Here is a 14,528-nt window from a genome sequence, read left to right as displayed (position 1 = left end):
GCAAGGTTAAGAGTCTGAAGTGATGCTGTTGTAAGAGGAAGCTTGAAATGGTAGCATATTGACCAATATTAATGAAATCACTGTCACAGTGCCTGCTTTTCCTGACACTTGTTCTTTTTTGCATAGCAAAACCGTGTAGTGGGAGCAATGCAGCTGTACTCTGTGGACAGAAAAGTGTCTCAGCCCATCGAGGGGCATGCAGCCAGCTTTGCACAGTTCAAGATGGAAGGGAATGCTGAAGAATCCACTCTCTTCTGTTTTGCAGTAAGAGGGCAAGCTGGGGGTAAGGTAAGGCTTGATTCTAAATATACTGTAATCTTCAGTGACTCACCCTGGTTCTCTGCTTCCAGGAGAACAAGTGGTTTAATGCAAAAAGTTGCATTTAAGGAAGAAAGTGAAGGACTGTGTCAGTCTGGATATGACATATGGTGCATGCAGAGCTTGGACTACCTGGTGTAGCAAGAATCTGTGAGTGGAGAAGTTAAGTGGCATGTCATGACCAGCCTAATTAGCTGCTTGAAACATGTGACTCAGCTTCACAGGCTAAGCTTGAGGGAAAAGCTGTTGTAATCTTTCTTTGATGCTGATCCCTGATATCAGACTCAACTAATTTCTAAATTATTGGATGAAAATTAAAAAAGAAGCAATCGTGTTGCAAAGCTACTTAGTGGTCCAATGCCAATGCTGGAATTAAATGAGTTACAGTAAAACCAGAGCTAGATTCAGAGAAACATCCTCAGAACTGTCTCTGTAGAATGTGAATCAGGTTAAAAGAGTTCATCTAAAGTAACCTAACTGAATCCTGAAACTTCCAAGTAATTAGAGGTAACTAAAGGTCATATTTAACTCTTTCCTTCACCTATGGTACATGAACGCCTGATGCCGCACCTTTAGCCAGTGAAAATACTTAGGAAGATTAACGTAGTTTGTCTTTGCATAAACTTGGGATTAAGGCTGAGCAGCAAGAGAATTGCTGTAATTTCATTGTTGAATCTTATTGTTAAATAAATTAGATGCAAGAATTAATCTTATCTCTTGCACAGCTGCATATCATTGAGGTTGGCACACCACCCACTGGGAATCAGCCCTTTCCAAAGAAAGCCGTGGATGTCTTCTTTCCTCCTGAAGCACAAAGTGACTTTCCTGTTGCTATGCAGGTATGACAGCTGCAAACAGCTCTGCAGCTTCTCCTGGTGGATGTGACAGGAGCTGGGAGCCAGCTGTTAATGTGGACCTGAGGGTTGGCCCTAAACTGGTGTGTCTGGTGTGACTGCTGCTTCTGCTTCAGTAGTGGTAGAGGTGCAGACAAGCAGCATTCAAAAGCAGCATGTTCTTATTTATGGAAGAAATATCCATATAGTTTAACTATTTTCCAAGCTCTTCAAACATCATTCTGCTGTGATAGTACTCAAGTAAAAATAAAACAGCACTTCTGGCTGTCCTGAAATGCCCCAGCTGTTTGCTGAGTCTCAAAAGCACCAACTCATTAATCCAGTGCCAAAACTGAGTAATCTATTTCTGTTTTGCAGATCAGTGACAAGCACGATGTTGTGTTCCTCATAACAAAATATGGCTACATCCACTTGTATGACCTGGAAACTGGCACTTGTATCTACATGAACAGGATCAGTGGAGAGACCATTTTTGTTACTGCACAGCACGAAGCAACAGCTGGAATTATTGGAGTCAACAGAAAGGGACAAGTAAGGAAACTTGGCCTGAAAGCCACTTCTTTAGTAATCCCACTGGCTCTTCATGATAGACTGCAGGGTTCATGTCCATCCATGTCTAAAAGTTTCCAGAAATGTGAACTTTGAACTCTGCTCAGAACATGTGAGATCTGACGGTGTTGTGACCCTCAAGATAAATTTGCTGTTCTATCTCCGTACACATCTAACTTAACTACTTTAAACAAGTTACTGACATTGTACAGTCATGCCTTTAGCCCAGGTGGTTTTGGGTGGTTTTGCTTGTTGAGCATGGGGAATACAAAGCAGATGATTTGTTCCTGGTGTCCTCTAGGATTGATTACTTGAGACACTGAGTAGGGGTTTTGGAAAGAGCCATTGTATCCCTGTGTTTCTACCTTTGCAAATACCTCAAACTATCAATAGCCTGCTTTGAAGCAGACAATGGATAACATTGGTGCTTTCTAACCAGACGTCTTTTTAATAAAATGACAAGTGTGAGTTATCAAGGGATGAAAAACTTTCCATGAATACCATAACTTTTTCTTAGAAGTTAGCTTAGCCTTTGGCTCACTTTTGATATTTGGACTAACTGGAGGTTTCCCCTGGTGGTTTATTCAGGTGCTCTCAGTGTGTGTGGAAGAAGAGAACATCATTCCCTACATCACAAATGTGCTGCAGAATCCTGACCTGGCTCTAAGGATGGCTGTCCGCAACAACCTGGCGGGGGCCGAGGAGCTCTTTGCCAGGAAATTCAATACACTCTTTGCACAAGGGAACTACTCAGAGGCAGCAAAAGTGGCAGCTAATGCCCCAAAGGTAAAGTGTTCAGAAGAGCACTGAGCTCTACTGGCTTCAGCTTCTTGCTTCAGGAAAGCTCAGTGAATTTTTTAAGTGGCAAAGGCAGAATCTTATTGCTGCTCTTGTCCCAAGGTAGTATTTGGTGCTTCACAGGTATCTTGGGTGCTGATACTGATGGCAAACTGGATGATCTTAGAGTTTGTAAAGCTCACAGAGGAGGGAAGGAATAAATGATGAATTAATGGCTATGATTCGTGTTTCTGGTACTCACCTTTACTTCTCCAGTGATGCAAAATAGTGTCTGTGGAAAGACAACCTCTAGCTGAGGCTGCACTTGGAAACAGGGTAAAAAAAACCCAGACTAAGACTAAATTCAGATGAGAGGAACTTGCTTGCAAGGCCAAGGGTGTCCTAATTCTGAACTTAAATCTGCATTGCTACTGAAATAAATTTAATGGGCTATTATAGCACATATTCTGTCAAAGTATCTCAGTGCCTGAGCTGATGTTCAGCCATATTGCTTCTGACATTCTGGGCTGGCAAAACATAGAAATGCTTGTGACAGCTATGGTGACATTGCCTCCAGCTTCCTGGAGAAGCTCTTGCCAAGCCACAACAGCAGAAAAGAAAATTGAAGTGGATCTCTCTCTCTGGCAGGGAATCCTGCGTACTCCAGACACCATACGCCGGTTCCAGAGTGTTCCAGCTCAGCCAGGGCAGACTTCCCCTCTCCTGCAATATTTTGGCATTCTGCTGGACCAAGGGCAGCTGAACAAGTATGAGTCACTGGAGCTCTGCAGACCAGTGCTCCAGCAGGGCCGCAAGCAGCTCTTGGAAAAATGGTTAAAAGAAGATAAGGTAGGTTTGGGGTTCATACCTTCAGAGCTGTGGGGGGAAGGAACAGCACTGCCTGACAGCCTCCCCCCTTCCCAGAAGAGCTCAGCTGGGAGCTCAGCAGTGACAGCAAATATCTGAACAATGGGTGCTTACTCTACCTGTCACTGTGACTCTAGTCACTGCAAGAGAATTGATCAAATACTCAGCTTCACTCATTCTACATTTAAAATCACAGCAGGATGTGCAGAGCATGGAAGGCTCTGAGCTGCTGCTGGCCTTTGCCAGCTCCTGTGGATATTGACTGCAAGTGCTTTGAGCTGTGGTTACATCTGTGTAATTATTTGAAGAAACACGCTGATAGAATGTGTTACCCAGTTCTTCCTGGCTCTGAAAATTTCTTTGACTGGTGTAGAACAGCCTGGGGAGCTGAGGCTGCTAGATTCCTGCTGGGAGAGTCAGCTGAGGCTACCAAGCTGGGCCTTAACTTTTTAAAGCGAAGTCCAAAAGGAAGATAAGTGAGGAAGAGGGTGGCAGTGCATCTCAGCATGGCACTGTCAGGGTGGGCTGACTGCATTTGTGTTTCTGAACAGCTGGAGTGCTCGGAGGAGCTGGGAGACCTTGTGAAATCTGTAGATCCTACGCTAGCACTTAGTGTCTATCTGAGAGCCAACGTTCCAAACAAGGTCATCCAGTGTTTTGCTGAAACAGGACAAGTCCAGAAGATTGTTTTGTATGCTAAGAAGGTGAGAGAAGGTTAAATTGCTGTATCTATCCTGTGTTAAATAATTACAAGTGTATGTTCCAAGTAGATAGAAGTAACTGTGGGGGAATCTGAGTGCCTGTATAAGTATTTACTTTTGCTTCAAGTTTTTTGTGAATAGTTACTGCTAGACTTCATACATGGGTCTTTTCCTACTTCCCCATGTAGCCTATTCCAAAAGAGGAAATTCTGGCTGGTTATGTAATCTCCTGACAGTAGCTTTTACTGAGCTCTGTATTTAACAAAGTGTGTGTGCTCTTGCTGAGTTCTCACTTTTCATCATCTTTTCAGGTCGGATATACTCCAGACTGGATTTTTTTGCTGAGGAATGTAATGAGAATCAGCCCTGATCAAGGACAGCAGTTTGCACAAATGCTCGTTCAAGATGAAGAGCCTCTTGCAGATATAACACAGGTAAATAACTTTATTGCTATGAAATGTTAACTTCAAAGCATTAAATTGGTAAGAGGAGCCCTACTTGAACCATCAGAGCTGTGAGTTTGGATTTAGCTTTGGAAGCTGCATTGATGCTTAAATATACTTCCAGTTCCTAATCAAAAACCTAAATTTCTTCCCTTTTTTTTGCAGATTGTGGATGTCTTTATGGAATATAATTTAATCCAGCAATGTACAGCCTTTCTGCTGGATGCACTGAAGAATAATCGTCCCTCAGAAGGTCCCCTGCAAACACGTTTACTTGAGATGAACCTCATGCACGCGCCTCAGGTACGTGCTCAGAGTTCCTGGAGCTGGACGTGGCAAACACTGGTGATAGTGCTCAGGACCTGAGTGAAAATGCTCCATATTCCTTCTAGGTTGCAGATGCCATCCTGGGAAACCAAATGTTTACTCACTATGACCGGGCTCACATAGCTCAGCTGTGTGAGAAGGCTGGTTTGCTGCAGAGAGCACTCGAGCACTTCACAGACCTGTACGACATCAAGCGTGCGGTAGTTCACACTCACCTCCTCAATCCTGAGGTAAGGCAGCAAACACCTCCTGCATCTGCAAGTCCAGCCTTTAATAACTGCTGTTCTGCTCAGCTCTAAAATGCCTTGTGTGTCTTTGCAGTGGTTAGTGAATTATTTTGGGTCCTTATCAGTAGAAGACTCTCTGGAGTGTCTGCGTGCGATGTTGTCCGCTAACATCCGTCAGAACCTGCAGATCTGTGTCCAGGTAGCTTCCAAATACCATGAACAGCTGTCAACACAGTCACTCATTGAGCTCTTTGAGTCCTTCAAGAGCTTTGAAGGTAAGTCTGTATTTCTACAAGAGGAGCTGGTGCTCACCTCATTAGAGATGTGTGTGCATGAAGGACTGTCTGCTGAAATCTAGAAAGCCAATTAACTTAAGTAATTAGGCCTCAAACTGTCTTGAAACAGATTTAAACCTTAATGTTTCCCCGTTTAGGATGGATACCACTATTCAGTTGCAAAATTTGTTTTTCTGAAATCCTAGAAAATGTTTGGAGCTGTAGAAAAACCTAGAATGCTGGCCTTTTGCCTTTGTCCAAAATGGGTGTCTTAAATTTCTGTAGCCTTTGAGATTTGTACTTTTAAACAATACCAGCAAATAATGTATTGACTGTTTCTCTCCAGGTTTGTTTTATTTTCTGGGCTCCATTGTAAACTTCAGCCAGGATCCAGATGTGCACTTCAAGTACATTCAAGCTGCATGCAAGACAGGACAAATTAAAGAAGTGGAAAGAATCTGCAGGGAAAGTAACTGCTATGATCCAGAACGTGTTAAAAACTTCCTCAAGGTAATGTTTGAGTAACACTGGACTGTCTGGGGCTGTTTGGGGTTCTGATAAAACACAATGTGTCATTAGTGAAATGAGGCAGCTCTGTGAAAATAGATGAGTTTTAAGCTTCGCACTTAAGGATCCAAGTGTCCTCAAACCAGAGGTATCTGCCATGTTGACAGTGCCTCTTAATGAAGTGTGAACCTGGAATATTGTCTAAAAAATGAGATTGTCAGGTCAGTTCCTCTCTAGTCTTAGTAAGGTTAATCTGGCTTTAACCCTTTACCTCTAGTAAATGCACCAGCTTACCTAGAACTTGTTAAAAATGTCTGCTATAAAATAGGAAACAGTTTACTTAACTTGAGGAACACCCATTGTGCCAAATGAGTTGATAACTTAATGCTTATTTACAGTGCAATCAACTCCAACAGAAACAACAGATGAATAGAGCCAATAAATTCCATAAATGCTTTCAGGTTCAGGGCTGATCTGTCTTACTCCTACACACTGAAATTTCAGCCAGGTGAGCCATGGTTTAGCTCAGCTGGGAGAAGCCAGTCAGTGAGAATATATGCTGACTGATCCAGAGCATTGCTGGAGAGTAGGAAAAGATGATGTGCTCAAAGTTCAGATTCTGTAGTGTTATTACTGAGCTTATTGACAAGCACAACACTCTGAGAAATACCTGAGGAACTGTGTGGGAGGGGAAAACTTTATCTGGGAACATTTCCTGCCTTCATGTTTGTTGGTTACATAGCATAGTCTTAGATTTTGCTGATCATATCTGAAGATGGCAAAACTCTTCCCAAGAGAATTCTCTAAAACTAACCTGGTGTCACCGAGGTGTAAGGTATGTAATTTGATCAAGCCACCTAAGATATGTTATCAAGCTGTCAAATTCCTGATGAAAGTTATTGTTTTTTGTGCTGTTCCATGTCTGGAATGTGCAGGACATGTACCAGGTAAATCTCCCAGTACAGGCCTCCCTGTGTAAAGTCCTTAAGTGTAATTTATATGTAGGATTATATTCTGGGATGTGCATGTTGGAATAAGTGATCTGAAATATGCATCCGGAATACTGTCTGCCACATAGACTAAGCTTCTGTACTGTAACCATTGTAACCTTATGCTGAAAGTTGGAATGCTTTTAGATAATTAATCTGGTAAGCAATTTAAGTAGTACTGCTATTGAGCTTAATTCTTACTGTTCTCTAAATCCGTAGTTAGGAGGTATCACAAGACACATGGCACTCAAAGTCAATTCTGTATATAAGTTTTACATTTTGAACCACAACTTAATGTAGTCTTGGTTAAATTTCTTTTGAAATCCCAGAGTGCTAATCCTGCACACCAAACACCAGTGGCAACTAAAAATATTCTCCATAGCCTAGGCTTGTACTAGTTGTATTGTGTTGTAAAACTCTGTAGAGTCTGCCATGCAAAAGAGCAGGGTTAAACTCCAAAAAGCTTCTTGCTCCTCACGCCCTGCAGTGGGCGTGAGTGCTCCCACTTGCTACATATTGCAAACAATTAGCTGAACAACAAGCTGTCATCATTTGGTTGACTGTTGAGTTTTGGCTTTCCAAATTCAGCTGCTTTGACAGTTTAAGTGACTGTATTATTTGTCTGCTTAAATTTAAGAGCAAAACCAAATTACTAAAGCTCTTCTCTTTCTAGGAAGCTAAACTCACTGACCAGCTGCCTCTCATTATTGTGTGTGACCGCTTTGACTTTGTCCACGACTTGGTGCTGTATTTGTATAGAAATAATCTCCAAAAATATATTGAGATTTATGTACAGAAGGTAGGTGACAACTTGTCCCGTGGCTTCAGTGAGTCAAACTGATCAATCTTTACAGTATTATATACAACTAAGGCATCGTGTTTAAGTATTCTGCAAACAGCTTTGTACCTGAGACTGACATTTAAGTGATTATTAGTGGCCTCCAGTAAATCATCCCTGATGTGAGTCAAATCTGATTCTTCAGTCAGGTTAAGCAGTAACTCCCATTCATGTGCCACTTGAAGGAGGAAGACTTGGTAGAATAACTTTGGAGTTGTTGGGGTGATTTTAAGTCTCAACATTTTGAGAGGTGGGAGGAGGGGAAATTTTCCTTTTAACTTCCTGCAGGGACAAAGTGGATTGCTCAGGAGCTCTTCCTGTGGGAGCTAAGTGAGCCACTGGGCTGGGATGGGAGCACCTGTTGACTGAAGAATCGACTTGTAAGCTTGCTCAGAGCCTCAGGAGGCTGGGAGTAAAGGCAGGAAGATGGGGTCAATCTTGACAAGTGGCCTTCATGTGGAGTTTTGGGGATAAATATTGCCTGCCATTGTTCCCTGACAGCACCCTGACCTCTTTAAATGCTCCTGTGTAGGTGAATCCAAGCCGTCTGCCAGTTGTTATTGGGGGACTGCTTGATGTGGATTGCTCTGAAGACGTGATAAAGAATCTCATCCTTGTAGTGAGAGGTCAATTTTCAACTGATGAACTTGTTGCAGAGGTTGAGAAAAGAAACAGGTATTAAACTTCTACAAGTCTCTTACCAGTTCCCAGTCTAGCAGTGTTTGCTGCTCAGCCATCAGTTCATGATGTCATTTAGCAGTGTCACACAGCTAAAGCTGGTACTGACACAAGCAAAAGCTGCCACTGGGTGAAAACCAGCTCTCATTCATGGCTGATGAGGGGATCTCTTGAAATAACTTTTGTGTGTTTTCTTCATAGTGTCAGAAAGTTACACCATTATAATAATGAATCAAAATGTAGGTTAAAACAGAGCACTGTAACTCTGGTTTAGTTCCTGACTATCGTACACCAAGACTGGCTTCCAGAGTGTAGAAATTATGCAATTGGATATTTACTTACTCAGCCTCTAACATGCAAATCACTTCCTTCTAGGCTGAAGCTGCTTCTGCCCTGGCTGGAAGCAAGAATTCACGAGGGCTGTGAGGAGCCTGCCACTCACAATGCACTGGCCAAGATATACATTGACAGCAACAACAACCCAGAGAGATTCCTGCGTGAGAATCCCTACTATGACAGTCGTGTTGTTGGCAAGTACTGTGAGAAGAGGGACCCTCACCTGGCCTGTGTGGCTTACGAGCGTGGACAGTGCGATCTGGAGCTGATTAATGTATGTATGCCCAGGCAGCTGCCTCGTGATTGAGTTCTGACATCAGTGGCATGGGGTACATAGAAAGCTTTACAAGAGCATGTATTTCCTAAAATGTATTAAGCTGGGAAGTGGATGCTTCTAACACAGACCAGGAGGTGGCTGTGCAGCTTAATGAGAAACGGGAAGCTCTCCTGCCCGTCCTAAAATGGGAGGTTAATGAAGTATCAAAGGCTGAGATTTCTAGTCTGCCCCTCAATTCAGAGTTATGGTACAATTATCTGTAGGCTCCATAGCTGTGCCTTCCCTCTGAGCAAGCTGTGCCTTTCTCCAGGTGTGCAATGAGAACTCCCTCTTCAAGAGTCTCTCCCGCTACTTAGTTCGTCGTAAGGACCCCGAGCTCTGGGCCAGTGTGCTACTGGAAAGCAACCCCTACAGAAGACCCCTGATTGACCAGGTACAACTGGCAGGACATTCACAGCCTTGCCTGTCCTAACTGGATTTGCAGAACCTGACATCACTCATTGTCCATGCCTTGACTCTGCCTGCAGGTTGTCCAGACTGCGCTGTCAGAGACCCAGGACCCCGAGGAAGTGTCTGTCACTGTGAAGGCCTTCATGACTGCAGATCTTCCCAATGAACTCATTGAACTGCTGGAGAAAATAGTTCTGGATAATTCAGTGTTCAGTGAGCACAGGTGTGTGAAATGAAAACTAAGCCACAGGAAACTTGGAGTTATTGCTGTAATGTGAAACAGCAAATAAACTAATACCTTCTCCAGGGGGGAAGGTGAATTTCTTGGTCATTATTTGATAAGTACTATTTCTTTCCCTCTTCAGGAATCTGCAGAACCTTCTCATCCTTACAGCTATCAAGGCTGACCGCACCCGTGTCATGGAGTACATCAATCGCCTGGATAACTATGATGCCCCTGATATAGCCAATATTGCTATCAGCAATGAGCTTTTTGAGGAGGCATTTGCTATCTTCAGGAAGTTTGATGTCAACACATCAGCTGTACAGGTATCTTCAATTCTCAGGTTGTAAAAACTCCCTGTGCATCCCCACACAAGGACTTTGCTGGTGACTTTAGTGCTTAACACCAATTAGCAAATTGCCCAGAGCTGCTCAGTGTCTCATCTTATGAAGCAGAACAAAACTGAAACTTTAAAATCACTCACGCTGTGTGGGTTGTATGGAGTTAGTCCCTCTTTTAAAAGCTGTGGCTCCATTGAGGAACTGAACATAAACCACAGCTTAGTGTGTTGTAAAAGTGGCCTTTATGAGAGTGGCTGATCATGGTTATCCTTTTCCCAGGTGTTGATAGAGCACATTGGGAACCTGGACCGTGCGTATGAGTTCGCTGAGCGCTGCAATGAACCTGCAGTGTGGAGCCAGCTGGCCAAAGCACAGCTCCAGAAGGGGATGGTAAAGGAAGCAATTGACTCCTACATTAAAGCAGATGATCCTTCCTCATACATGGAAGTTGTTCAAGCTGCTAATGCCAGTGGTATGATTAAGTTTTCTTTACATCTTGGCTGTTGATATTGCTCAGCTCTTTTGCCTGGTCTGCTCAAACTGCAGTTCTGCCAGACCTGTGTCTTGATGCAGGCAGAGGAATCTGGCCCTTCAAGAACTGCTCTAAATAAGAATGGAAAAATATAGTGTATTCCATCTCCAGATAACCAGTGGCCTATAATTTCCTCCTTTAGCTAGCTGGAGACTTCTTTTAGAGCCTTTGTATGAAGTTAAATAAGATTTTACTTAGATCCATTCTGAGATTATTTGATTAATGCATAATGAGCAGTGTGAAGGTTGTTGATTCTTGGGGAATAGCTGTAGAAATATGTCAAAATTAGGTTCAGCTGATTATTTAACTTAAGCACAAGTGTCCCTAGTGGTAGGAAATAAACATTCTAAACTCCTTCCATAGGAAATTGGGAAGAACTGGTGAAGTATCTGCAGATGGCACGCAAGAAGGCCCGGGAGTCGTATGTGGAAACAGAGTTAATCTTTGCTCTTGCTAAAACAAACCGCCTGGCAGAGCTGGAGGAGTTCATCAATGGTCCCAACAACGCACATATCCAGCAGGTGAGTGAGACTGACTTTGTTTTGCTGACTCACAGAGGGCTGTTGGGAATTCTGTCTCTTTGGATACCCATGTAGATCTTGGCCGTTAAATCCATTTTGACAGGGCTTGAATGCCGCACATTTAATGTAAGCCACTGGCCGAAAATGTGCAGGAATAACCTGGCTGTGCTCTGCCCCAGGTTGGTGATCGCTGCTATGATGAGAAGATGTATGAAGCAGCCAAGCTGTTGTACAACAACGTGTCCAACTTTGGCCGTTTGGCCTCAACCTTAGTGCACCTCGGCGAGTACCAGGCAGCCGTGGATGGCGCTCGGAAAGCCAACAGCACCCGCACGTGGAAAGAGGTGAATTTATCAGTTCTGAGGTCAAGGACTTCAAAGCTTCTGTTCAGAAGCCTTGATTATAAGCAGTAACACAACTCTCAATTCCAGGTCTGCTTTGCTTGTGTGGATGGAAAAGAATTCCGCCTGGCTCAGATGTGTGGGCTCCATATTGTAGTGCATGCAGATGAGCTGGAAGAGCTAATCAACTATTACCAGGTAATTACGCTGACTCCTGTAGTACAGGCAGTTCTGTCATGGCAATCCTGTCAAAATCTGGGATTCTGAATGGTTCCTGATGTGAAATGTCTCTATGTCTCTAAGGATCGTGGCTACTTTGAGGAGTTGATCACTATGTTGGAAGCAGCACTTGGACTGGAGCGGGCACACATGGGGATGTTCACAGAGCTGGCAATTCTCTACTCCAAGTTCAAGCCACAGAAGATGAGGGAGCACTTGGAGCTGTTCTGGTCCAGAGTTAACATTCCCAAGGTGAATATCTGAGGCTTTAAATTTAGCTGAAAACACACCTTTTTGGGCTGTCTGTACCCTAGCTTTTGCATGAGCAGCTCCTGAGGTTATTAATGGCACTAAAACCTGAGCACTGATGGAAATTCCAGTTAACACATATTGCTAATTCTGCCTTTTGCTTAGGTTCTGAGAGCTGCAGAACAAGCCCATCTCTGGGCTGAACTGGTGTTCCTGTATGATAAGTATGAAGAATATGATAATGCTATAATCACAATGATGAATCACCCAACAGATGCTTGGAAAGAAGGCCAGTTCAAAGATATCATCACTAAGGTATTGCTTTCTTAGTGAAAGTTATGTCTGTTTTTCATTTAGATTTCCCCACAATCAAACTCCTGCTCTGAACATGTATTTTTACTCCTCTCTAGGTGGCCAATGTGGAGCTGTACTACAAAGCAGTTCAATTCTATTTGGAATTTAAGCCTCTGTTGCTCAATGATCTGCTGATGGTGTTGTCCCCTCGGCTTGACCACACTCGTGCTGTCACCTTCTTCACAAAGGTAATTTTCCTGCTGTCCAAATGAAAGCAAAAGCTGGGAAAGCATTGAGCTGTAGTAGCATTTTAAAATGCTTAGCTACTTCCCTGCCTGTCAGGGGAAGATGCTAAGAGACTTCCACAAAAACTGACTTAAATATATCTTTCTGATTCCTTGAAGGTTAAACAGCTGCCCCTGGTTAAGCCTTACCTGCGCTCTGTTCAAAATCACAACAACAAATCAGTCAATGAGTCCCTCAACAACCTCTTCATTATTGAAGAAGATTACCAGGTATGTATTGTTTTGAAGCACTTAATTCTGGATTTACCTCATATTCTCAGCTGTTTCCTTTCTCATTGTCAGTAGTTTTTACCTGCTTGCTGTTAACTTTAATTCCTTAAGTGCATGTTCTCCAACACTTTAAACTGAATTAGTGGTGAGGAGCCAAGGAATAAGTGAAAAAGTGTTAGTGGCTTTCTGAGAGTACTTTGTCTCATTCCTATTGAGGGTAGAGTGGCTACTTTGTTATGAGTGTGACAGCTTTTATTTAAGGCAAACAAACAGCGGGTGCTAAGAAAAGGACTCAGAGAAAAGGCAAACAATTGTGATGTCTGACTGTTCCACTGTTTTCAGAGAACAGCTCCCTGGTATTCAGAGATGCTTAACCTACTGAAAAATACTAACTGAAGCACTCTAAACTCCACATGTGTCAAACAGCAGCTTCTCAAATAAAATAGATCTCTGCAGGTCTGGCTGAAATGCTTTACCATCCTGCAAGCAGGAATGCAGAACTAAGGGGAAAATGTTTGCATTTTGTGGGTGTGACTTTCTTTTTCTGCTTTGCTCAGGCTCTTAGGACTTCTATAGATGCTTATGACAACTTTGACAACATTTCTCTTGCCCAACGTTTGGAGAAACACGAGCTAATAGAGTTCCGAAGAATCGCTGCCTATCTCTTCAAAGGCAACAACCGCTGGAAACAGAGCGTGGAGCTCTGTAAGAAGGACAGGCTGTACAAGGTGAGGCAGCACCCAGGTCAGCTTTAACAGCTTTGGCTTGCTGGCTCTAAGGGGAGCTTAGAGTTAGGAGCACAGTGTAGATTGCTATGTCCCCCAAAGCTGAGGCTCTGTCCCGTTGCAGGATGCCATGCAGTACGCTTCCGAATCCAAAGATACTGAGCTGGCAGAAGAGCTGCTGCAGTGGTTCTTGCAGGAGAACAAGAGGGAATGCTTTGGTGCTTGTCTCTTCACCTGCTACGATCTCCTAAGGCCAGATGTTGTCTTGGAAACAGCGTGGAGGCACAACATTATGGACTTTGCCATGCCATACTTTATTCAGGTCATGAAGGAGTACTTGACCAAGGTAAGAGCAGGTGCCTCTCCAACACCCAGAGCTTGTTAGTCACTGTGGTGAATGCCTTGAGACTGTCTGCTTGCTACTAACATTGATTTGGGCTTTGTCCAATGTCTGTCTGTCCATGTCCACACTTACTTTTCAGTCCATCTGGGGAGAGACTTCGCCCTCTAAGAGGCTGAAACACTTGCAGGTTCCACCCTCTACCAATTACAGAACCTACATCAGTAGTATTTGCCTGACCCTGGGCAGAGTCTAAAGCAGTTCCAGGCTCCAGGCGTTTCCTGTGCTGTGTCAGTCAGGAATCCCAGCTGGGATCAAGCTTTAACTAAATTCTAGACTGTGTACTAAAACAGCTTTATAGTTAGACCTGGAGATAACTTATTCTGCTGTGCACTTAACTCTAAAATGTGGCTCTGACACTTAATGGCACTAATTATGACTCAGCTCTTATTTGAAGTGACTCAGGATGGGGGAACTACTTGGTAATGCTCTGACAGACTTGAACAGACTTGAGTTAAATCCAACTGTCACTAGCAAGATTTTCCCAGCTGAAGCTTTTGGATTATCTTCCAGTGAAATGGTGTAAATTCTTTAATGATTAAGACTTTCCCAAGCTTGAGTTCAGCTTTTACTTTCATGCAGTTAGTGAAGACTAAGCTGTTTGTCCAGAAATTTGCCTGGCTGTTCCTTCTAAAGGCAGGACTACCCTGTAGTTCTGTAGCCAGCCTGAAATGCTGTTTTGGGGGAGGTGGGGAGCTGGCTGAGCAGCACAACTGTTTGTAACAAACAATATTTGTCAGAGATGCCTGTACCAA

At 43.4% G+C, this 14,528-nt stretch overlaps 1 protein-coding gene across 2 annotated transcripts in view; it reads left to right on the top strand.

Annotated features, from left to right (window-relative positions):
• Nucleotides 1-14,528, top strand: part of CLTC (clathrin heavy chain) — a 29,777-nt gene that overhangs the window by 10,422 nt on the left and 4,827 nt on the right. For both annotated transcript variants that reach the window (XM_005525711.3, XM_014254961.2), the window contains exons 4-30: nt 127-288; nt 1,044-1,157; nt 1,530-1,703; nt 2,310-2,507; nt 3,147-3,347; nt 3,917-4,069; nt 4,378-4,500; nt 4,675-4,812; nt 4,902-5,066; nt 5,158-5,338; nt 5,685-5,848; nt 7,508-7,633; nt 8,205-8,347; nt 8,726-8,960; nt 9,274-9,396; nt 9,491-9,636; nt 9,779-9,962; nt 10,257-10,449; nt 10,873-11,030; nt 11,210-11,374; nt 11,462-11,569; nt 11,675-11,842; nt 12,005-12,154; nt 12,250-12,381; nt 12,538-12,648; nt 13,206-13,376; nt 13,498-13,719. In XM_005525711.3, the coding sequence (XP_005525768.1) occupies nt 127-288; nt 1,044-1,157; nt 1,530-1,703; nt 2,310-2,507; nt 3,147-3,347; nt 3,917-4,069; nt 4,378-4,500; nt 4,675-4,812; nt 4,902-5,066; nt 5,158-5,338; nt 5,685-5,848; nt 7,508-7,633; nt 8,205-8,347; nt 8,726-8,960; nt 9,274-9,396; nt 9,491-9,636; nt 9,779-9,962; nt 10,257-10,449; nt 10,873-11,030; nt 11,210-11,374; nt 11,462-11,569; nt 11,675-11,842; nt 12,005-12,154; nt 12,250-12,381; nt 12,538-12,648; nt 13,206-13,376; nt 13,498-13,719 (4,308 nt within the window). The remainder of the gene's footprint in view (nt 1-126; nt 289-1,043; nt 1,158-1,529; nt 1,704-2,309; nt 2,508-3,146; nt 3,348-3,916; nt 4,070-4,377; nt 4,501-4,674; nt 4,813-4,901; nt 5,067-5,157; nt 5,339-5,684; nt 5,849-7,507; nt 7,634-8,204; nt 8,348-8,725; nt 8,961-9,273; nt 9,397-9,490; nt 9,637-9,778; nt 9,963-10,256; nt 10,450-10,872; nt 11,031-11,209; nt 11,375-11,461; nt 11,570-11,674; nt 11,843-12,004; nt 12,155-12,249; nt 12,382-12,537; nt 12,649-13,205; nt 13,377-13,497; nt 13,720-14,528) is intronic.

The sequence above is a fragment of the Pseudopodoces humilis genome, chromosome 23 (assembly GCF_049639895.1).
Source record: "Pseudopodoces humilis isolate 2021_Gansu_Grassland_sample_001 chromosome 23, ASM4963989v1, whole genome shotgun sequence".
Lineage (NCBI taxonomy): Eukaryota > Metazoa > Chordata > Aves > Passeriformes > Paridae > Pseudopodoces > Pseudopodoces humilis.
The sequence above is the reverse complement of the archived record's forward strand: the minus strand, read 5'-3'. Positions and strand labels throughout refer to the sequence as shown.